This window comes from Pleurodeles waltl, chromosome 9 (genome assembly GCF_031143425.1).
Source record: "Pleurodeles waltl isolate 20211129_DDA chromosome 9, aPleWal1.hap1.20221129, whole genome shotgun sequence".
Taxonomy (NCBI): Eukaryota; Metazoa; Chordata; class Amphibia; order Caudata; family Salamandridae; genus Pleurodeles; species Pleurodeles waltl.
In genome coordinates, this window is record NC_090448.1 from 987,494,189 (window position 1) to 987,518,290 (window position 24,102).

The 24,102-nt window shown below is 45.2% G+C and overlaps 1 protein-coding gene across 3 annotated transcripts in view; it reads left to right on the forward strand.

The window, feature by feature from the left end:
• The window catches only part of AREL1 (apoptosis resistant E3 ubiquitin protein ligase 1), a 708,282-nt gene that overhangs the window by 420,720 nt on the left and 263,460 nt on the right, over positions 1-24,102 (forward strand). For all 3 annotated transcript variants that reach the window (XM_069208486.1, XM_069208484.1, XM_069208485.1), the window contains exons 15-17: positions 9,254-9,379; positions 23,301-23,430; positions 23,523-23,581. In XM_069208486.1, coding sequence (XP_069064587.1) covers positions 9,254-9,379; positions 23,301-23,430; positions 23,523-23,581 — 315 coding nt within the window. The remainder of the gene's footprint in view (positions 1-9,253; positions 9,380-23,300; positions 23,431-23,522; positions 23,582-24,102) is intronic.

Sequence of the window (24,102 nt, forward strand, 5' to 3'; positions counted from 1 at the left end):
TCCCATATCTGCATAAGTGGCGCAGCGAGTGATTCCTCTCCACCCCACTCCCATGCCGCCTGAGGTGTATCCAAGAAGAAAGAGTGGTTTGTGAAAATAACTTTGTTTGAGGGATGCAGCAGCATGTGGTTAAGATCCATTGCTGTCACTTGAATCTCTATGACAAAAATGGGTGGCTTGGGTAGCGGACCTAGACGAAGATGATTAGAGAGAGGCATACCTGACCCTCGAGAACTGGCCTGCAGATGGTGCAGATTAACTACTACCACATGACATACCTGTCCCCCTCATGCATGCACCAAATGTCCTTGGACACCCCCCACCCCCAGATGTGTGAGATGTGGACTGCAACCAGAACACCTTATGCATATGGCCTGGGAGTACTGCACGCTTTTTGGAATGCAGTGGAGAGGGAGGCTCCAGAGGTATTGGAGCGCCTGATTGAACTGGGCCCTAAGGTATCACTATTGGGACTTTCTAGAGGAGCTGGAGGGCCACGGCAGACTGGACCTTTATAGGGATGGCATGTTTAGTCGCAAAAAGAGACATAGCCCAACTATGGAAAAGACCCACAGCCCCATTGTTGCTGATGTGGTGGACCGGTGTTGACTGGTGCGCCCAACAAGAAAAGCCTATTTATGAGTCATGGGGATGTCATCAGAACTATTATAAAATATAGGGGAAGTGGTGGGTTTACCATGATCTGTTGCAGTAAGTGGGTTGATCCTTACAAGTCACAGTATATGTTGTTATCAACCTGAACACTCGAAGGATACCTCTTGCATGAACATAATGTGCTTGTTGTTAATTTTGGAAAAATATGAAAATAAATAAAGTTTGTTATAAAAAACAAAAAAAAGATCCATTGCTGTCAGCTTCTATTTAATGACCTTGAAGGATTTGAATAGCTTCCGAACACATTTGGTAATGTCTGGGATGAAATAGAGATGTATTTAGACTCATATTGTAGGTGCTCAGGCTGCTGCTAAGATCACATCCCTTTCCTGGTAATTTAGAACACGGGAAATTATCCACCTCGGTAGAGCATCCAGGGATGACAGGTGGGCGAGTGCTTGATGTGCTTTTTGTATTATAAAGATCTAAATAGTTTCTACTCTCCCTGCTCGATAGATTCAAAACACCCTAAGAAACAAAAGTTATTTTTCCGTGCTCAACCCTCTCCACCTTCAGCTTTAAGATCCAGGAATTCTGCTGCCGCCCCCTAGTGTCTGGTCACTGTTTGCTGCAAGTCCTTGAACGTGGCGTCTTGTTTCAGCAGTCTTTGCTTCGGTCACTGTAATACTTTTGAAAGCTTGTCTCAGGTCTTGTCCAAGAAGAGAGACATCCAATCGAACCTTGCCAATTTTGATTTCCAGTGCATCTTTTGACTATCATATGGCCTACTGTCAGGAAATGCCTCCTTGGCATGGTTACCCCCTGACTTTTTGTCTTTGCTGATGCTAAGTTATGATTTGAAAGTGTGCTGGGACCCTGCTAACCAGGCCCCAGCACCAGTCTTATTTCCCTAAACTGTACCTTTGTCTCCACAATTGGCACAACCCTGGCACACAGGTAAGTCCCTTGTAACTGGTACCCCTAGTACCAAGGTCCCTGATGCCAGGGAAGTTCTTTAAGGGCTGCAGTATGTCTTATGCCACCCTAGGGACCCCTCACTCAGCACATACACACTGCTTGCCAGCTTGTGTGTGCTGGTGGGGAGAAAATGACTAAGTCGACATGGCACTCCCCTCAGAGTGCCATGCCAACCTCACACTGCCTGTGGCATAGGTAAGTCACCCCTCTAGTACGCCTTACAGCCCTAAGGCAGGGTGCACTATAGCACAGGTGAGACCATATGTTCATGAGCACTGTGCCCCTACAGTGTCTAAGCAAAACCTTAGACATTGTAAGTTTCGGGGTAGCCATAAGAGTATATGGTCTGGGAGTCTGTCAAACACGAACTCCACAGCACCGTAATGGCTAAACCGAAAACTGGGAAGTTTGGTATCAAACTTCTCAGCACAATAAATTCACACAGATGCCAGTGTGCACTTTATTGTAAAATACACCCAGAAGGCATCTTAGAGATGCCCCCTGAAAACATACCCGACTTCCAGTGTGGGCTGACTAGTTTTTGCCAGCCTGCCACACACCAGACATGTTGCTGGCCACATGGGGAGAGTGCCTTTGTCACTCTGTGGCCAGGAACAAAGCCTGTACTGGGTGGAGGTGCTTCTCACCTCCCCCTGCAGGAACTGTAACACCTGGCGGTGAGCCTCAAAGGCTCACCCCCTTTGTTACAGCGCCACAGGGCATCCCAGCTAGTGGAGATGCCCGCCCCTCCGGCCATTGCCCCCACTTTTGGCGGCAAGGCTGGAGGAGATAATGAGGAAAACAAGGAGGAGTCACCCCCCAGTCAGGACAGCCCCTAAGGTGTCCTGAGCTGAGGTGACTCTTACTTTTAGAAATCCTCCATCTTGTAGAAGGAGGATTCCCCCAATAGGTTTAGGGATGTGCCCCCCTCGCCACAGGGAGGAGGCAAAAAGAGGGTGTAGCCACCCTCAAGGACAGTAGCCATTGGCTACTGCCCTCCCAGACCTAAACACACCCCTAAATTCAGTATTTAGGGTCTCCCAGAACCGAGGAAGATAGATTACTGCAACCTAAAGAAGAAGAAGGACTGCTGACCTGACGCCCTGCAGTGAAGACGGAGACGACAACTGATTTGGCCCAGCCCCACCAGCCTGTCTCCCTACTTCGACGGAAACTGCAACAGCGACACATCCAACAGGGACCAGCAACCTCTGAAGCCTCAGAGGACTGCCCTGCATCTAAAGGACAAGAAGCTCCTTAGAACAGTGGCCCTGTTCAAGAAATTGCAACTTTCTTCAACAAAGAAGCAACTTTAAAGGCCCCACGTTTCCCGGTGGAAGCGTGAGACTTTCCACTCTGCACCCGACGCCCCCGATTCGAACTGCGGAAAACTAACACTACATGGAGGACTCCCCGGCGACTGCGAGACAGTGAGCAGCCAGAGTTGACCCCCCTGAGCCCCCACAGCGACGACTGCAGAGGAAATCCAGAGGCTCACCCTGACCGCGACTGCCTGTAACAAGGAAACCGATGCCTGGAACCAGCACTGCACCCGCAGCCCCCAGGACCTGAAGGAACCGAACTCCAGTGCAGGAGCGAACCTCTGCCTACCCCAGGTGGTGGCTTCCCCGAGGATCCCCCCGTGCCTGTCTGCATAGTTGAAGAGACCCCCGGGTCTCCCCATTGATTCCTATCTGAAACCCGAAGCCTGTTTGCACTCTGCACCCGGCCGCCCCTGTACCGCTGAGGGTGTACTTTCTGTGCCTGCTTGTGTCCCCCCCGGTGCCCTTCAAAACCACCCTGGTCTGCTCTCCGAAGACGCGGGTACTTACCTGCTGGCAGACTGGAACCGGGGCACCCCCGTTTCCATTGAAGCCTATGTGTTTTGGGCACCACTTTGACCTCTGCAACTGACCGGCCCTGAGCTGCTGGTGTGGTAACTTTGGGGTTGCCTTGAACCCCCAACGGTGGGCTACCTTGGACCCAACTTTGAACCTTGTAAGTGTTTTACTTACCTGTGAACTTAACAAATACTTACCTCCCCCAGGAACTGTTGATTTTTGCAGTGTCCACTTTTAAAATAGCTTATTGCAATTTTTGTCAAAACTGTACATGCTATTGTGATTATTAAAAGTTCCTAGAATACCTAAGTGACATGCCTTTCATTTGAAGTATTACTTGTAAATCTTGAACCTGTGGTTCTTAAAATAAACTAGAAAATATATTTTTCTATATAAAAACCTATTGGCCTGGAATTGTCTTTGAGTGTGTGTTCCTCATTTATTGCCTGTGTGTGTACAACAAATGTTTAACACTACCCTCTGATAAGCCTACTGCTCAACCACACTACCACAAAATAGAGCATTAGAATTATCTCTTTTTGCCACTATCTTACCTCTAAGGGGAACCCTTGGACTCTGTGCACACTGTTTCTTACTTTGAAATAGTACATACAGAGCTAACTTCCTACACCTACGAACTAGGTCACTTGAATGGGTTGTGTCCAGGTTTCCTTCTGAGAGAGAACTGCTACCCCTTATGACATTTCACCCAATTATTTTATCGAGGGTGCCCTGTCTGGCTGTTTATGTCCCTTTATTCTTTACCATCAAGGTGAACTGGAGGTCTAGTCCATCCATGAGGTTCAACTAACCACTGCTTATTTCAAGGGGCTACTGAGGAACAGGTATTGCCCAGGAGATAGTCCAGTCAATAGATCCGCCAGCTTCCAGATTACCCTGTCATCTCACCATGTCCAGGGTAGCGAAAGCAGTCTCCCATCAGATGTGCTATGCTCCTTACTCTGATGTCAGTGTAAGGAGTTAAATTATGGTGGGGAGCCAACCAGTCCATGCCACTACAACAACAAATCCTCTGAATCCTCACCGTCACCTCATTGGCCTGAGTTAAGACAAGGATAAGTGTGATTTGGTGAAATAGAATTTTAAATCCAGCCATAGATTGCAACATCAACAGCAACAGTCTCCCAGAAGTCGCAATTGCTTTCCATATTCGGGCAGGTGGTAGGCCGCAGGGATTAGAAAGATTCCTCTGTTCGCTTGATAGGGTGTTTGGGAGTAAAACAAGGCTGTCAAGCCTGGACCTGTGTTTATATTGTCTTGCCCAGCCTCCTCCAGCACTCCCCGGCAAACAAGGATCACTGGGGGACACATGACCAGGCAATAAGTCATTCTGTCATTAGCCATTGCATAGTGCAGAGCCTAGGCACTGCTCAGTCTGGTGCATCGCCTGTTACCGAGTCCCACCAGACACAAGGAGCTCTGCCCAACGGAACCATGGACTCACAACCCCTGCTGGAGCTACTCATTTGCCTGCAGCACACCAAGTCCAGGATCAAACCACCCTAACAGTGTGCCCTCTCCCCAGCCCGCCCAGGCTCGGGTGATCATGGTCATTGTGTCAGACTTCTCTCCTCCTCACAGTGCTTCCTTCATCCTACATATGTATGTCTACAACCCCTCCTGGGTACAGGCCATCAACCAGGACTCTCCAGCCACCTCTGTCCTGTGCGTGTTTCTTGGTCTTCCTCTTTTCCCTTAAGCATTCCAGATTCAGGCTTGCCTGGTGGTGTTTGAAGCAGGCTTGCAGAGGGAGTGGCCCATCCAGCCCCAGAGTAGTTTCATTATTTCTTCATGAGCCGGGAGTTGGAAAGTCTGCTGCCATGGGTCGTTGTTGCTGATGGTGTTTGGCCAGTAGATTTGGAGGATTTTCCTCAGACAGATATTGATAAAGGTCTGGACTTTGTTGGTGGTGGTCACAGTTGTCCTGCAAGTTTCTGCTCCATACAGAAAGACCCATTTTATGTTGGTGTTAAAAAGCCTACTCTTGGTTTGCAGCATTAGGCCTTTGGAGCTCCAGATATTGTTTAGCAGAATGAAGGGAGCCCTTGCTTTGCCAATTCTTGCCTTGATGCCTGTGACGCTACGACACTGCCCAAATAAGTGAAGGCCTCAATCTCTTCCAGTGCATCTCTTGCAAGAGTGACTGCAGTTATGCTGCCTGTGTTAGGCTGCAAGATCTTGGTTGGATCTATGGATGTTGAGGCCAAGTTGTGCTGGAGTGGCTGCCATGTTGTCAGTCTTCTCTTGCACCTGCAGATGGGTATGGAAGAGTAGAGCCAGGTCATCTGGAAAGTCCAGGTTGTCGAGCTGCCTCCAAGGTGTCAACTGGATTCCTGTTTCTTGCTGTGGATGCCTTCATGATCCAGTGTATGGCTGGCACGAAGAGAAAAGTTGAGAACAAACAACCCTGGCCGACTCTGATTCTCACTTGGAAGGTTTCTGTGAGTTGTCCTCCATCGACTAGCTTGCAGGTCATTCCTTTATAAGAACTCCTTATGATTTTTATAAGTTTATCAGGCACACAATAGCAGTGAAGGAGTTTCTATGGGATCTCTGCTGTCCACGCAGTTGAATGACTTCTCATTGTCAAGTCATTTAGGACCAGATGTACGACACCGAGTTTTTGCGACTCGCAATTTGTGAGTTGCAAAACCATATGTACAACAGTGTACTTCACACTGTTTGCAATTCCCAATGAGGTCGCAAATGACCTACCTCAATATTCGTGAGGTAGGTCGCAATTTGCAACCCCAATGGGAATGGCTGCACTCACAGGGATGGTGGCCTGATGGGGACAGCAGACCACCATATCTGTGACTGCTTTTAAATAAAGCAGTATTATTTTTTAAATGCAGCCTGTTTTCCTGAAAGGATAAGCAAAGGAAAACAAAAATGAAAAGTTGACTTCATTTTTTCGAAGCAGGCAGTGGTCCATAGGACCACTGCCTGCTCTGAACAATATTTTTGCTACCATTCACAAAGGAGAATGGGGTCCCATGGGGGCCCCTTCCCCTTTGTGAATGGGTTAGCACCAATTTGAAATTGGTGCTAACTGCGATTGTTTTGTGATCACATTCACGGTCACAAAACAATCCTACATCGCACTGCAACTCGCAGTTACGAAGGAAATGCCCCTACCTAATTGCGACTCCAAACCTATTTTGCGATTCGATAAATAAATTACTGAATCCAAAATAGGGTCTGTACATACCAAAATTATTTTTTCTTGTTGCAAATGGCCTGATTCTGCAAATTGGGCCATTTGCGACAAGAAAAAAGCTACGCACATGTGGCCCCAAATGACTTCTCATAGTCAAGGTCCATAGAGGGGGCAGTTCCATTCCATCGACTACTCAGTGATGATGCGCAGTGCTGCAGTCTGGTCTGTGCAGCATCTATCTTTGTGTAAGCCACCTTGCTGGTCTTGCAACTGAGTGTCTACTTGTTCCTCTATCCTGTTCAGGATGACTCTGTTGAATACTTTGTCTGGGGTTGATAGAAGAGTTATGCTTCAGTAGTTTGCAATGTTACTCAAATCACCTTTCTTGGGGATGTTGATGAGATATTTTTCTTTCCAGTCTCATGGCACCTTTTCCTCTTCCCATATCCTTCCAAACATGGGTTAGAGCATGCTTACTGATGTTTTGATATCTACCTTTAATGCTTCTGCAGGAATATTGTCAGGTCATGTTGCCTTCCCATTTCTCAGATGTTTGATGGTTTGCCGTAATTCTTCCTCAATAGCTCTTCTGCAGTCGATTGGCAAGTTCTTGTCAGCTGGCTGTATGTCTGGTGGGGACTGAGGCAAGGGGTGGTTCAGCAGTTCTTCAAAGTGCTCCACCCATCTTCGTGTTTGGCCTTCGTTACCCTTGATTGTCTTCACAGCTTTGTCTTTAACAGGTCTTTCTGACTTTCTGTATCTGCATGGAGTTTCCTTGTTATGACGTAGAGTGCTTCTGAAGTTTCCTTGGCATGCTGCTTCCTGGGCTTCTGTGACAAGATGACTGATTAATCTTTGCTTTCGGTTCTTAAGCTTCTCTTCTGTCTGCTGTGGCAACTCCCAAGCCCAGCTACGAAAGGAGGAGGGGGTGTGCTTGGGGCTAGCCACCCCACCATGTAAAACAATCCTAGCTACAAAAGCCTCAACCAAAAGACATCCAGGCCCTGGGGAGAGTGAGAAAACTCCTTCACAGAGAGCTATGATTCCTTGTGGCGAAAGGCAGAAATCCCTGGAAGCCACAGAGCCAATCCACCTGCTCTTGACCGAGACTGAAGAGATGAAAAAATACAAAGTTGCCCTGCTTGGCATCAGCAAGACCAGATGGACAGAGTCAGTCAATAAAAGACTGACTCCAGGAGAAATGCTGCTGTATTCTGGACATGAGGAAGAGAATACACCACACACCCTCAGGGAGTAGCGCTGATGCTAACGCCAGCAGCCAGCAGAACTCTGGTTGGATGAGATACTGTCCCAGAATCATAACAGTGACCTTCCACACAAAGAAAAAGAGGGTCAACATGAATGTTATCCAGTCCTATGCACCTACAAGTAACAGCAAAGAAGAGGTAAAAGAAGAGTTTGCACCAGACTCCAGTCCATCCTGGGGAAATGCCTTGAGGGAGACATCACCATACTGATGGGGACCCTCAATACTGAGATTGGAAGTGACAACACTGGGAACGAAGAAGTCATGGGCAACCATGGCCTTGGTGACATGGACATGAATGGTGAAACGCTTGTGGATCTCTGTACAGTGAGCAGTCTGATGATTGGTGACAGTATATATCCACACAAAAGAATACACAAGGCAACATGGGTGTCAGCAGACCATTCAGCAGAGAACAATAGCATGTCTGCATTGCCAAGAAGTACTCGAGTGCCAGCAGGATGTGAGAGTGATAAGAGGAGCAGACGTGACGTCCGACCATCTCCTTGTTGTGGCTACACTAACAATAAGGCTGAAGGAAGCATGGATGGAACCGACAAGTCAACTTCAGTGATATAACCCCACCCTCCTCAAAGATGCACAGAAACAGAGTGAATACTCAGTCATCCTCAGTAACAAGTTTTAAGTCCTGCAAGAACTAGAGGATTACAGAGACCCAGTAGAAAGTCAGTGGGAGAAGATCAAAGAAACACTGACATCAACTTGCCAGGAGGACTAGGTTTCAAGAAACAACAACAGAAAAAATGGATCGCCACAGAGACTCTGTGCAAAATCCAAGAGAGAAAGAAAAAGAAAGCTCCATTCAACACCAGCCAACAAAAGCAGAAAAAGTGAAAGCTCAAGGCAAACACACTAAAACCAGCAAAGAAGAAGCTTCCCTCACCCACAGCACCTCCAAAAGATCAACAACATTCTCTGGAGGGACAGAAGTCATATCCTAGGGCTTGCTTGTAGTTAAGGGTTGCCCTCTGTCAATCATTATGAAGGATTTATGGGCTTTGAGCAGAGGTCTGAAAACTTGTGTTCACCATCTTGGTCCTTTTGGCCACACACTCCGTATTTTTATGTTTTCAACATTTACTTAGATCTTTACTAATTCAAACGGAATTGGCACTATATTTCATGAATTTGTGAAAAGTATGCTATGAAATAGTCATTATTAAATACATGAAATGTATTTACTTATGATGAAAGTCGAAGTTGCTTATGGCTGAATTGTTATAATCAAATATGTTTTCATGTGAGTTGACTTTAAACTTTAGGCAGAAAGCTGTTACTAGTGTTGTTAAGACAGGTGTTTGTGCTATTCTAAACATTAGCTTTTTCTTCCACGTCACTCTTTTTTTTCAGTACTTTGAAACAGACGACCCTGAGTTCTATAAGTCAAAAGTGTGTTTCATTTTGAACAATGATGTGAGTGAAATGGAGCTGGTCTTTGCTGAGGAAAAGTACAACAAGTCTGGGCACTTGGAAAAGGTGAGTGTTTGCTGATCTGTTTAGCTCTCATTTGAACAATGAATAACAAACAAGTGTTTCAAATGACTGGCATTGTAAATATTAGTGGGTGAACTCATTATGATGAGAACAACAACACAGGCAAGCACATAGAAGGGTAAAGTGGTAGATAGCAGAGTCTATGTTTAATAGACGTGTTGAATCAAGCCCTCCTTAAGTGGTGTAAACCAGCTGATCCCATCCTGTGGTCTTCAGCCCCCCAATCAGTCAGTGACACATTCCCAGGGGGTGTGCAGGACTGGGCCAGCAGGAAGGCACTTCTCCAGCTGGGGCCCTGACAGAAGCACGTGCATATTTTTATACCTATTACTTCATTGGTGCAGTAGTTTTAAAAGCACTGCAAAGCTCCTCGACAACCAGCAGCTTTCAGGCAAAAATAAAAGCGTCAAGCTAACTCTGGTGACTAATGTACATGCTGGAGAGAGATGGGAGTTTTGTCTAGTGGCAGTTTTGACTCATCTAAGTTGGCACAGATGGATTTTATGCCTGGTGCAAAGAACATTATTTTATGTGCAGAGCACAGTGGATTACTGTTTTTGTCACATAGATTCTTTTGTACTGTGCACTTCATAAGTTACAATCGTAATCTCGCACAGTGAACTATGAACTACCATTAAAGAGCTGTATGCAAACTGCATGGTACAAGTTTTTTCCCAGTCTTTATTTTTCCTTATGCTGCTAAAAAGGTTTGGTTGTGTAGAAATACATTCTTATTATTAAGGTCAACGCTAACCACAGTATTATGTTCTGAATCTTGAGTTTGTGCTTCTCCAGACCAAGCACTCTTCGAAAATGCCTACCAGTGTGGAAGATGTGAATTCTACACTTTGTAGTCCCCTGTAAAGTGCTCCAAGACCCTACCACCGTACACTGGTTTCAGAGTAGCTATAAAAAAAGGAATTACGTGTGACAGGGAGGCTATGGAGAGATGAGAGTTCGTTATGGTTTTACTTCATTTCCCCAACACATATGTGAAAACCCTTTCTCAGATCTTATGTACCTAAAAGATAAAAATAGAAATCGGTTGAAAAATGTAGAATCGGACCTGAGGATTCAGTTTTCCTAAATAAAACCAAACATTGAAAGTTAGTCAGCGAGATGCAGCACCTTCCCATTATTTTTTTTTCCCCATATTTTTTCAATATAAAATAACTATGTCTTAAGTAATTAAATAATTTGTGTGTATTTGCTTGTGTATTTTGTTGCGAATTACTGTTTTAATGTGCAAATTTAAATCATGCAAATTGCTTGGGGGTCACCGACTTCCTTTAGTTATTCAGTGGGGGCCCTCAGGAGTCAAAAGTTTGGGAACCACTGGTGTAAACTACTCTTATATTTTTAAAGTGAGCCCAGATCAAGAAATAAAATTGTGACTTTTAGGTTTTGGGACATCTATTGGTATTGATGATTTTTAGAAACTTAATTCAGGTTAGCCTAGCAGAAGCTACTAATGATGTGCTCTCTCTGAGCCATTAAAGATTTGTGAAGATGGTGGTTCAAGTTGGATGCCATCTGTGGTGTTGTGGGTGGGAAGAATTGCCTACCTATATTTCTATACAAAGCTGCCTCACAGCCAGTCCCAAAACATTATAGACACTTGACCTGCAAAAGCATTATACGCATACAGTTTTTGCCTTTAACCATAATCATTCCACTAATGGTTTTGTTGGTGCATACTGCTTTTCCGTATCTAAAAATATTGTGCACTAGTATTTTCACTAGAAAAGACAGCCTGCAAATTTCTCCCTTTATACAAATGTTGTTCTACATGTCTCTCCCCTGACCAAAAGCTTCCCACAAACTACAAATGTCCCAAACAAAGATTAGACCAACAGGGCGTGCAACCAAGAAATTCCACATTTACAGAGGGCATATGAAGGCAGAAACTCCTTTCCATATCTTTTCCAGTACCAGAAGAAAATCTTTCCTGTAATCCATGCACATTATAGATCCATTGATCGAGAATGGTCATTCTTGTTCCAATGTGGTGAACCTCTGGAGAAGTGCATTGGGGATGTTGGAAAAAGTTTGCATATTAGGTGACTACTGTAATGTACTGAGGTGATAAGGAAGATGAGAGGTTTAGTGCTGAGTGCACAGCAAGTTTAAGAAGGGGAATGTAGCAACTGTGTTTGTTGTAATTTGGACCAGTGAAGGAAATCACCAGAAAAACGTCATTGATTATGAACCAGGCATGGAGAGTATGTTGGGGCTTTCATGGCTTGACAATCCCAACAGACTAAACAAAGGTGACTAATGCAGTGTCACGTTTGAGATGTTCATGATATATGACGCAATTGCATATTTTCAAGGTTAGCAGTCTTGCCTGTCACCACTTACTTCAATACTTAACATTTCCCTAGTGCTCTCATCAGTTGGATTTAAATGGTTAGTGGGAGTGGAGAGAAGAGTTTTTAATTTGGGAAGAGCTGTCACGAAGGCCCACATCAAATCATTTGATTATTGTCAACTGGTTTTCAACATCATGGAACCAAATGGTGTTTATTGGTAGTTTAGGCGTGAAGTACTGTACTGGCCAGTAACCTATACCTGAGGCAGACTTGATAAGCTTCCTTTTGACCGCCCCTTTTCACACTTACGTTCCACTCTGTCGTAAACGGACTCCTGCCCTCAGTGCACTTTAATTGCATATGTTGTGCTCCCTTTGAATGAGGCATATGCCATCTGCCACTCCCTATCAAGACTGACACGCTTTAGAAATTCAGTATTTGTCCAGATGTATAAATAGCAATACATTTTCATTGGGACAGTATTTTTTTAAATAAACTGGTAAGTTATGTTGCAGTGAGAGGAGACAGTGACAATGCTTCCTCTATGAGAAGTGTAATAGTGGATTTGTGTTAAAAGCTGCATTTATGCTTTAAGTTGAACATCAAGAATTCGTAGTAATGGGAGCGATGGCCAACTGCTGAACATGGCAAATGTGTACTGAGCGAGTGCCTGACTCCAGCAGGTCCTAATATACCGTTATCCAAAGGAGACCCAGTGCCCCACACAACATGAGGGTCACTGTGGTACCTGATTGCCGTGCCCCTGGGAGGAGAGAGACTCTTGAAGCATCGAGGGCCAAAGGCGGGCTCTGAAGGCCTTCGCGGGACCGGTGGTAATAGCTGAGGAAGAGCCATCCTCCCTGAGCCCCCAGAAAAATTACTCCAGAGACACAGCAGCTACCCACTTCTCCTCATGCTAGGGTGGGAGGGATGAGTGGACTGGTACACCCCCCTTTCCTCTGGACTCCAGTGTGCTGCTGCCGACGGCAGATGCCGTCTCGCAGGTAGTCCCTAGCCCGCAGCTTTGCCTCCAATCCATCCATGGCTGGCTGTATAATGAGAGCGACAGGGGGACTCCTCCTTCCTCTTCCTCCCATTCTCTCCCCTGGTGGGTGCTGGAGCCCCGAGTTAAGGGCGAGCCTGGGAGAAGGCCTTGGGAATGCTGGGGAAGCTGGGGAGAGCCATCGCCCTTGAGTCTGTGGGTCCCAGAGGACGTTGCTACCCCCTGCTCCCCACCTATTCCAGTGCAGAAACAGGACACCAAAGTGGGTAAGACAATTGAACAATCCACCCTGATATTGAACTTTTTCAGGATGTTGAACTTTCAGTACTGGAACAGGATCCTTCCTATCACTCGAACTGGGACCTCTCTGACACTAGAACATTCTAAAATCATGATCTTCCCTGATTACCGGTTGACAGTATTATGTCGGAGAGCCACCTTTCTGGGCATAAAGAAAAAGCTGCATGAGATCGAATTGACCTACATTCTGTGTTCCAACGTCCTGGCACCAACGCTCCCATTTCATTACCGATCTGGAAGATGCTTGGAAGTGGCTCGCCCAATATCGCGGGGACCTGAATATCAAACAGAATCAGGGGCTGACTGGCACCCCTTGACCTCAATGAGATCAGACACGCCACTCAGGAAAATCTTGTGCACTATTGTCAAAGACTCCCTCTCACATTCCCAGATACAGGTCGAATGAGAAGCAGCCATCACCATGCCATGGCGCATAGGCTGGGCCCTCAGTAACCTCTCAAACGACGGATGAACTGGTATGATCTTCTACCCTGAGCAAAGCCCCCCTAATCGCTCCCACATCCCTCTTGTAACAGGCTGGCATTGGGTACCATGCCTACGTCCCCCTGGGCCAATGAACTGGCATCCAGTACTCAGCAATATGCCAAGATCAGTTGCATGACCCTTCTCATTTGTGACCAACGCACCCTCCCATGTGCTCAGACCACAGAGGTTCTTGCACCCGTAGACTGGGTTTCTCTGTCACAACTGTGCCCGTGGCGGAGCGCAGGTAACAAAGAGACGGGCTGCCTCAATGAGCCCTACGGATTTCATGACTCTACCTTGCAAATACACGCTACGCCCAACCAACAACTCTTTTCTCAAGTCTTGTGTAGTTACTGTTATTATTTATTCATTATACTGTTTTTTGGTCAATTGTAGTTTTACAATGGATCATGAGTTCATTACAATGGGTAAGGTTAAGGTCCTAGAGTGTCCAATCGTTGCAAGTGTTGGGGAGAGGCCCCCAAGATGTACAGGGAGGGATTGGCGAATGGATCACATGGCCTTCTGCTCATGCACCTGACCATGACAAGCAAAGGCAAATACACCTTTACCACATGGAATGTTGGGGGATTGGACACAGTTACCAAAAGATATCAGGTCTTAGCACAGCTATGATGAAGGAGTATACAGATGGCTTTTGTCCAAGAACCTCACGCAACAGCTGGGGAGGGAGCAAAGCTGTGCTGTGAATGCAGAGGCCAGCTCTGTCATACCAACTACTCTGCGTATGCTAGAGGCGCTACAATATGGATGCGTACAGGGTTGCCCTTCTGCGCAAAGGAACATGTAGATCCACAAGGGAGATTCTCACTTTACTCACTAAACAGACATCCTTTCTCAAGAGTATCTCATGAAAACTTGAAGATTGGGTTCGTATTTCCTGGATATTGCAGGGAGACTTTAATAGCATTCTAGATATTGATCTTTATCGCTCACACCTACCATTACCCTCCTCCCCGGTGGTACGCAATGCTCAAACTCTGAGTGCTTGGTTATGGGAGTGGTCCTTAGTAGATACATGGAGTGCTAGAAATGCAGGTATGAATGTATACTTATTCTATCCCCCCTTCCCCACACAGAGTACATACTCATTTAGATCATTTAGTATGCTTAGACCCTCTCCAACCCTCAGTCTTCCAAGGGGCATAATTTGGCAAGACGGTCGGACCACAACCCGCTTGTGATCATCTTGCATTGGGACAGAGTACACACCCTGATCCCTACCTGGAAGCTCCAACCACCTTGTTTGGAACACCAGGTTATCCAGGAGAAACTAAGAGAGCCCATCATTCAATACTTTCATGTAAGCAAAACAACCACCTCATCCACAATGGTAGAGTGGGAGGCCTTCAAGGTCGCGCTGCGGAGTGTGTGTATTAGGGCCATGTTCTGTGCCTGCCATACGCTTGACTCTGAAATCAAACGAGCGGATGGTTCACTCCTGGAACTATAAGTTAGCAGTATAAAACCTAGAGCAGACCCCACGCTCTAAACAGAGCTAAACAGAGTCATGGTGGCCTAATGGAGTTGCCTAGAATAAGAGACCTACAGAGCCAATCCCGCACAGTGCGCAAAAAGGATGTCTGTCTCAAAACACGAATACTTAAACCACCTAACCAACAGATGCCCATCTCGCCATCCTTGAGTGGAGATACAAAGCTTAACCAAGCCTCCCAGGCCCATAATTCACCGTTATGTTCGTCAACCCACTATGGCAGAAACGCTTCAGTTGCAGCCTTTGTACGGGACGTCACTTTCCCGCAGGTTTTGCCAGAGGTGGCCGCAGCCTTGGCCACTCCCATCACGTAACAGGAAATAAAAGTACCAATCAGAGATCTCACGCGAGGCAAAACGCCACGCACAGATGGCCTCCCTGTAGAATTTTATGACAGGCTCAGAACCCTTTCAGAACCACAGCTGTTAAAAGTATATAAAAAATATGTAAAACAGCTATGGACACAGGTATGCTACTGACGTCGATGACCAAAACGGTGGCATAATATCCCAGATTCTTAATCCGTTGGATTCAGCTCCTTTATACATCACCATGTATAAAAAGAAGGACACATCTGGGAGGCCTACCCAGTATTGTTGGGAGCAAAATAGGGGGGCTGTTGTCCCCAATACCATTCACACTAGCCATAGAACCACTCGCCATTAACGTTTGAGAGCAAGGTCATGCCTTCAGCATCCCGATAGATAGGAATACGCACATAATTTAACATGGTACTGTAAAACTGGTCTGCCACGATGGACCTTACCTCAGTTTCAACCATCTTGCAAGAATTCAGAGCACCCTCTGTTCTTGGGGTCGTTAATACAAAAGAACGAAAGCTCTCCTCTCAAAATACCAATAACAAAAAATAAAGACAGATGAAGTACAACTCAAATATATAACAACCGCCTTTAATTATTATTTTTTTTTTAAACAAGCTAAACCTACCCTACTACACTCCATTCATCACAAAATCAACCCTTGACTTCAATGACTTGTGTCGAACAGGATTGATTTTGTGATGAATGGAGTGTAGTAGGGTAGGTTTAGCTTGTTTTAAAAAAATAATAATTAAAGGTGGTTGTTATATATTTGAGTTGTACTTCATCTGTCTTTATTTTTGTTTTTGGTATTTTGAGAGGAGAGTTTTCGTTCTTTTGTATTGATTTCCCTGAACTACTCTCCTGATCATGGCAGGGAAACCTTTTGTGTGCTTTTTCTCGGGGTCATTAATTCATAATCCTAATCATACATCTTTCCCCTTTATGAGAGACGTACCCATTGCACCTTTGGATACAGCGATTTAGTGGCCATGCACACTTTTAGATACTTAGGCATCCAAATATATCACACTCACTTTTTGGATGGCAACCTGGGGAAGTAGTACAGGCCTTACTCTCACAGTTGGCCTTCTGGGCCTCCCTACGTCTTACAGCCCCAGGGTGCATAGAGGTGGTAAAAATGGTGATGCTCCCTCGTCTTTTATATGAAGTTGTCAACTTCCCACTGTTCATACCCACATCCTATTTCCGATGCCATGATGCTTTAGTAGTCAAGCTTTTTTGGGGTGCAGGCCTCGTAGGGTGAGTTAGGCCAAGCTGAAACTATTGGCCAACAGAGGAGGGATGGTAGCTCCGGACTTTAGGTGCTACTACTATGGAGCACAACTCCAATTGGCAGCGTACTGGCTGGCAGATTTGCATTGGGGAGAAGCACAACTAAACACATCCCAACTCAAGAGGGGTGACTTACATAGGCAAATGTTCCCATCAGTTGCACCCTGTGTACGCACTGCTTCCCTGCTGCTGCTGCAAACGGCACTAGCAGTTCTGAAACACAGCATTCAATACACGAACACAATGGTGCAATATGCCACTGCCATCCCATTGTTGGGCTTTCCGACAGCGGGTGGTTCGCTCACCAATGGACAGCGGCAGGCATGAATGCATTGGGCGACTTCCATAAGGGGGGCATTCTCCATCCCTTTCAAATCTTAGCTGACACAGCAAGCTGGCATGGGCCCAGCTTCTGCTGTATGGCAAATTAGTACATACACTTCAACAGATGTGGAAGAGAAATTGGGGAGAACCCGCCCATGCACTGATGCAGACCTTACACACAGTTGGGCATGGACGGTGAGTCGTTACATGGATTTACAGGGCCGTGCTGGAACATACTGGGGTGTCTCTGCAGTCACTTAGACACTGGTAGGAAAAGTGTAGAGGGTGACGCTACCATGGGAAGGAGTGGCAGCAGGCACTGAAATACCACAGCACAGTTCCTGGAATGCACGCTTTACATTTATTCAATTTGACATTTTGTATAGGGCCTCCCTTACCCCTTCCAGAACCACAGGGTCTACATAACAGCAACTGATGCGTGCCCTAGATGCTAACAGTCCCCAGCAGATTGTCCCCATATGCTGTGGTATTGCGCCCTCGTAGTCCGTTCTGGGAGGGGGTCCTGAACTTGCTGGCAGAGAGCATGGCCCTCCCATTGGTTAAGCCAGTTACAATCCTACCTGTTAGGTATTTATCCTCCCCCTCACCCCCCCAAAAAAAAAAATAACACAACCAACATATCAAATACATTTTCAGACCTGTTGTTGATACTGGCCAGACGAGCAGTAACCATGCGGTGGAAAGCTCGTACTCCTCCTACACTAGCAAGTTTTAAACAGGCAGTGGCCACCTGGGCGGAGGCCAGAGAACAGCTTTACGCAGAAAAGAAAACAGGGACTACGCAGAACACCCATTGCAACATACTAGGCTGCCATGGACCAGGAGTTCAAGGACTATGGGTATGAAAGTAGACCGGCATTCCAAATGCCATCCTTGGTGACCACATGGAGTGATAATACCGACTTGCAAACTCCCACTAATGAACAGGCCCCATGAATCCCACTACACCCCAACACTCGCCCGCCATCCTCAAAGATCTTCATATCAGTCATACCTCAGATAACCAGGGTATCACTGCCACGGCCCTGCCAATACGTTCTGCATGATCTCTAACAAGCTACCCTAGACACGTCCTGCACACCATGAAATGGACACTCCAGGGAGAGATGGGCCAGGTGGGGTCGGATGGGAGCATCAAGTTGCGTTAACCTCTCGGTTGAATAAAAGGGCATTTGTATTCACCCTCATGACTTCCTCCCCACCAGAACAACGGGCCTCGGGAGGATGATGCCCGAATGTGTATGCAATCATTAAATAACAATATAATATTTGCAGCATGAAACCCAATAAAGGTTGTTTAAAAAAGCATTCTTGGTGATGAATGGTTGAAAATTACGTGTAGCCTGGCAACTTTACTAGTGATCTAGGATTTGGGTACGTTGAAAGGAAGATCCCTTTCAAACAGTGCTTAATTTGTAAAATAGTAAGTGCCAGGGCCAAAGGTTTTGCTTAGAAGCCTCTGGCTGGCACTAGAGTGTTGTAGTTTGGACTCTTGCTCTGAGCAAGACTGCTGGTCTCAGGATGACAGTACTTTCGTTTGTAGGTGACTAAGTCTCTTCTTACAACTAGTTGTAACTGTTGTCCAAACCTTACTGGCTCACTAGCAGTACCTCACCAGAAACACAATAGTAAAAGGTGATTTGTAGCAGTCGCTTACGCATGGACTCAAAGTAAGATATCTCAGGGTTGTCGTGGTTAAATGGAAATTACCCTTTTCTCACAGATGTATTATGTCTCATACAAACAAAGGCAATAACACAGATGCAGTGAAGTTATAATAGTTTTTATTTAACATAACTGCCATTTGTGATAAGTTGCATGAACTTCAATGATTAGGATAATGAATATACCAAGCAACAGTATTGTGAAGAAGAGAGTCATGGTTATAAAGACCCCCTCCTACCTAAAGGAGAGCTGGGGTTACTAAACCTAATCTGCCAAAGCAAGGTCCATGAGAAGAGCCCCCAACCCTCGTTACCTTGGAATGAGGTCTCTATCTCAGACTCCGTAGGGACACGAAGATTGGGTCAGCATCAAGACGACTGCAGCATCGGTATCAGCGATGGTGGCGATGCCCTCCGGTCGGAATCCCTCTGATTATCTGTCTAAAGTGTGATGTATTTATACAGATCTACAAGGTCCCCTGACGTAGGTGTAATTCAAAACAATAGATAACAGGCATGCTTGGGACGGCAATTAATATCAACAATCCCTCGAAAGTATAGACAGGGAAAATCCTTAAGTGTGAACATCTACTGTTTGTTTGTCTTTCGTGCTTGATCTTGACGCCTTGGCGCAGTGACACTGATAATAAGACTCATAACAAGTGGCCTAACTATAAACAAGGCCGCCATCTTAAAGGAAATAAATAATTAAATGGACTAAGACAGAGCAAGCTAAGTAGGTTAAAAGTCACTAGGTGACAGGGGCACGAGTTTACAAGCCTACGGCTAAGCTAACTCCTGTTATCCCGTTAAAACAAACTAGGACTCACTACAACAGTATGTCCAGGATGTCAGTTACCAAAGCTGCTCCTTTATTTCGCTCTGCACATACGTTTTCATTTCTGCTTTCTCCCCTTGTCACTGTTTCCTGCCCCTTTTTTTCCTTCTTTCCTCTTTTGTTTCTTTTTCTCTCCTGATCTGGGCTTTAGACGAATGTGAAGAAATAAGCACCCATTCCAAAAATAAGTGCCTCTGGGCCCCAGCTGCGACCACTGGCTCAAATTAAGCACTGCTGTTAAAGGCCCCGGGTCCAGCCCACCGAGTGACTAATAACGAGCAGAAGTGTATGCTTGATCATTCTTCACCAGTGTAATTTGCGCAGGCTCTTTGCTTGGTCCTTTCTCGTCACTTTTCTCTTCCACTCTCCCTCTGCATCTTTTTCACCCCTACATCTTTCACTGCCTTCACTTTACATTGCTTACTGGTACTTACCATTTCTATTCACATACATTCTTCTCGCTAACCTTTTCATTGGCCACAAGCCTCAACTCAGACTGTACATATCCAAGACGCATCAGAAAGTCTTCAAACTTCGTTTAAAAGTTTCAGTCATCTTAATGTTCTTTCGAGTAAACTCCAGTCATCATTTTCTATAGGCAAATAAATGCCCAGTAGAGTTAAAACAACCTGGACACCAAAACGTGTTCTCTCAGAAGAAACACTCTTCCTTCAACAGGATTTCAGCAGAGCAAGTAACTGTCAGCAAGTGCCGGATTTCATCCTTGTTTATAGATATTTATTCTAAAAAAACATTATTTTAATTAGCTACATTCCATTTAATTAGCCTCAGATATAAGATAGAGACTGCGTAACTAGCCCTTTATACCGAGACATTATTTTCTTTATCATGGGCCAGTCCTCGCTCCAGCTCATACTTTTCAAATTTAATTAGTCATTAAATTGGGTTTCAGCTGGTGCAAATGTTAAGCAAACAACACAGTACAAGATCATCAAAAATATTTGTTCAGTAGCACCTTTTTACCGGAAACATTCGGTATGCGCCACATTAAAAAACATCTAATTAACATTTCCAGTTCATTGAGCAAATGCAAAGATGAAAGATTACAGAAAGCCCTGTTCAGTCCCGCAGGTTGCATACTTTGATATTTAATCATACATTTAGATTTCTTCCGCAGAAGTAATAGTTCTTTAGTTTCTCAACTAATATCTGTCGGAACATTATCAACTGGCACAAATGTAATACCTGCAGCATACAAACAAGTGATCGATGGAATGCTTGAATTAACCTCAGCCAGATGGTAATTATTCGGGCCGAATCCCACTCCATCGTTACTTTTGCGCACAGGCCACCTCAGTTTGGACCCAGCCATATGCAGTCAGTCTCGACCCTGCTCCAGTGGGAACAATCCAGCCCGAATGTGCAGCCCAGGTGGCCCCGAACTGGAACTCAAGCAACCCAGAACCCGATTTACCCTAGTTAGGTCTCATCAGCCAAGTATAGCTTGTTCCCAATGAGGTTTTCACAGGACTCATGTCTACGTATACCATCCCACTTGGAACGACACACTAAAGTATCCCAAAAAGTGATTGATCTTATACCTGCCAAACCTGCAGGATATGCTAGAGCATATTTAAAGTCTTTATGTTCATTCAGTCTAATTCATCGGTTCCTAATCTGGGTGTGTGACGCCTACTCAGGGGGAACATAGTTGTGTAGAAAATGAAATAATACAATATTAATGAAGTATATTCACATAGAAAGCAAATTAGAAAATATAAAATTGTTGGTGCAAGGGAGTGCCTGTCCTTGGTATGTGCCAGGCCGCGATGTGGGCGTCAGAACATTTATTCACAGAGCACCTAGACAGACACGTTCAGCAGGAATGTGACTTTGGCCATTCTTAATTACATACCAACGGTGTATGTTATGAATTGTGTATTATATTTTTGAAGAGAAATAAGGGCCGAAAGAGGTCAGGTTGATAACAAAATATTAAATTGCTGCTAGCTAACATGAAATAACTGTGTTGAATGTCTATCAACACAGGTGAGATACAAAATATTCTGGCATGAACTTACTCCAGGGAAACCCTGTTAAATTTTAAAGTGTTTTTACTGAAATAAAACCACTTCCTCTGGTGAGCCACAGGACCCCATGGAATCGCAGTGACTCCAGGTAAGTTACCAACAAATGATTCCCTCGCCTGTGCCTTCTGTCCCCTTGGGATCCTTTACCAGTCAGTACCAACTCTGGTACATAATTCCACTCTGGCCCCATGAGCCATACTGGTTCCCGATGCCGATACCAGAGGATGATTCAGTATTGGCAACCATTTTGGATCCAGAACGGACATCGGTCTGAGCTCAGCCAATGTCAAGCTATGAAATAACAAAAGTGCAACTGGTTGTCTTGCAGCCGGACTCTTACCATGTACGTCTGTTGCATTACAGATGTCAGCAGAGGCTCTTATCTTTTTGTTTCTGAATCGGATCCTGTGTTAGACCAAGATGCACCCCAGGATGTTGATGATGATGAGGGGAGTGACTTGCTCTTACCTCATTTCATTAGTTAAGCCTTGATTTATAGAAAGCCAGTTGGCTTGATCCCTCTCCTGATACAGAGCTCAACCTTACATGGGCCTCCAGCAGTATAGGGTGCACCATTTGCAGTGGTGGTTCACAGAGCATTAGAAGCACTATAGTTACAGGTCCCGTCCATGGAGACAAAAACACTTGTTTTGCAGATATCCTGCAGGTGGGGCCAGCAACATGTGAGCCCTTACTTCTGTTTAGTTATTCCCTTACAGATTCTATGATGACTGTGTGGATAAAACAATATTCTTGCCCATCTGTGAACAAGGGAATCTAAAAGGATTGACTCCTTTGGCAAACATATGTTTTCTTCCTCCTCTCTTCCATTGCAATCTGTAAGAGCAGTCTGTCTGTTGGGCTGATACACCCATTCCCAGAACGATCTTGCAAGCAGTCCCAGAAGATTTTGGGGCCTCTTTGGCCCAGCTGATCCACAATGGGCAAGGTGGAGCCAAATAAGTTATCAGCCCAGGTTTGAATAGCACATATTGGCTAGAAAGGGTGGTCGGTACCAGTCTTGTCTTTCGTGGACGTACCTCGATGAAGCAGACTGCTCTTTGGAACTCTTTCTATAGACAGAAGGGCTATAGTGCTTTCTTGAGTATGTTGACCCCTGCCAACCAATTCCTGCACCAGTTTTGAAAATTTAGGGTCTACTTCACAGGGCTGGTGGAGACCATTTTCTCAACTAATGATACACCTGACAGCCTAATCGTTTTGAAGCCCTTGATGTGGAATCTAGCAGTCAGGGTCCCAGTCAGCAGGGGCACCAATCTTCCAGTACTCCCCCCCCCCCCCCCCCCCCCCCCTCATCCACCCCACAAGGCCGACAAGCCTCTTTAGTTCACTTTAAGTGGTGCTAACTGATAAAGTTAGAGTGTTTCTACTGAAATACACTGTATTTGTGTGGAGCGTTATGTTAGTTTTAATGGACATTATTCTATGGCAATGATACGTGGAGTTCTTAATTGAAGGAATTACAATTACAAACCTTTAAGTGAAGTTTCAAGACTCATGTTTCTCAGATATGTGCAGTGAGAGGATTGTGGCTAATACTAATGTTGATGTTTTGACTATGTTGGAAGTAATTCCCCCTTACTGCTACCCCACGCAAGTGAAGCTCAGACAGTGGAAATCAGTTGGTAAATCTATGTCCTCCTTCCCTGCCGTCTGTTTTGCGTGGTATCTTTCTTTGTTCCTTGGTGCTCTCATTTCATACTAAACCTATTTCTTCTTTCTCTTTCCCTTGCTGTCTTAACACAACGAAGGTGATCGAGCTGATATCCAATGGTGCTCAGATCCAAGTGACCAATGGCAACAAGATCTTCTACTTAAATCTGCTGGCCCAGTACAGGCTAGCCACTCAGGTTAGAGAGGAAGTGGAGCATTTCCTGAAAGGTAAACTCAGCCTGTCTCTTTGTGATGTTCACTTTTGCTGTCAAGAATTCTAGAGCACTATATATAAATTATATTCTGTATGTTTTGGACAGGTCTTAATGAATTGGTGCCTGAAAATCTGCTTGCAATTTTTGATGAAAATGAGCTAGAGGTAGGTTTTGTGTGCTTTAAAAGCTTTTGCCTTTTTATATCGGTATGAAGTATAAGACAAAGGCCCTAATTAAAAGTATGGGGCTAAAGTCCTTTTTGGGGGGAAACTTGTGGCTCTGGACGTGGGATTTGGCAATTGTGTGTGATTTGCTCATGCACTAATTTCATACGCACACTTTGCCCATGCACAAGTTGTGTAGCCCAGGCTATTTGGCCACCGTTCACATTATGTGATAATTTTATTGGCAAATATTGTGAAATTCCTATCTGTGCACATTCTGATAGTTTCCAGAGTGCCAAATTGTGATTTGTACACCCCGGAACATATTCTATCTCTCTCTTCCTCTTGCTGACAATGTATTAGTCACATACCTCTGTACTGTTGATTCATGCCAAAGAAGCCCAGCTTTAGGAGTATGGTTGCTTCACATGTTAGATTTCAATATTTCGCCTCAGAGTCTGCATTCATGGCACCCAACACCACTCTCTTTTATCAGCATATACTGTATGCTTCTAGATCGG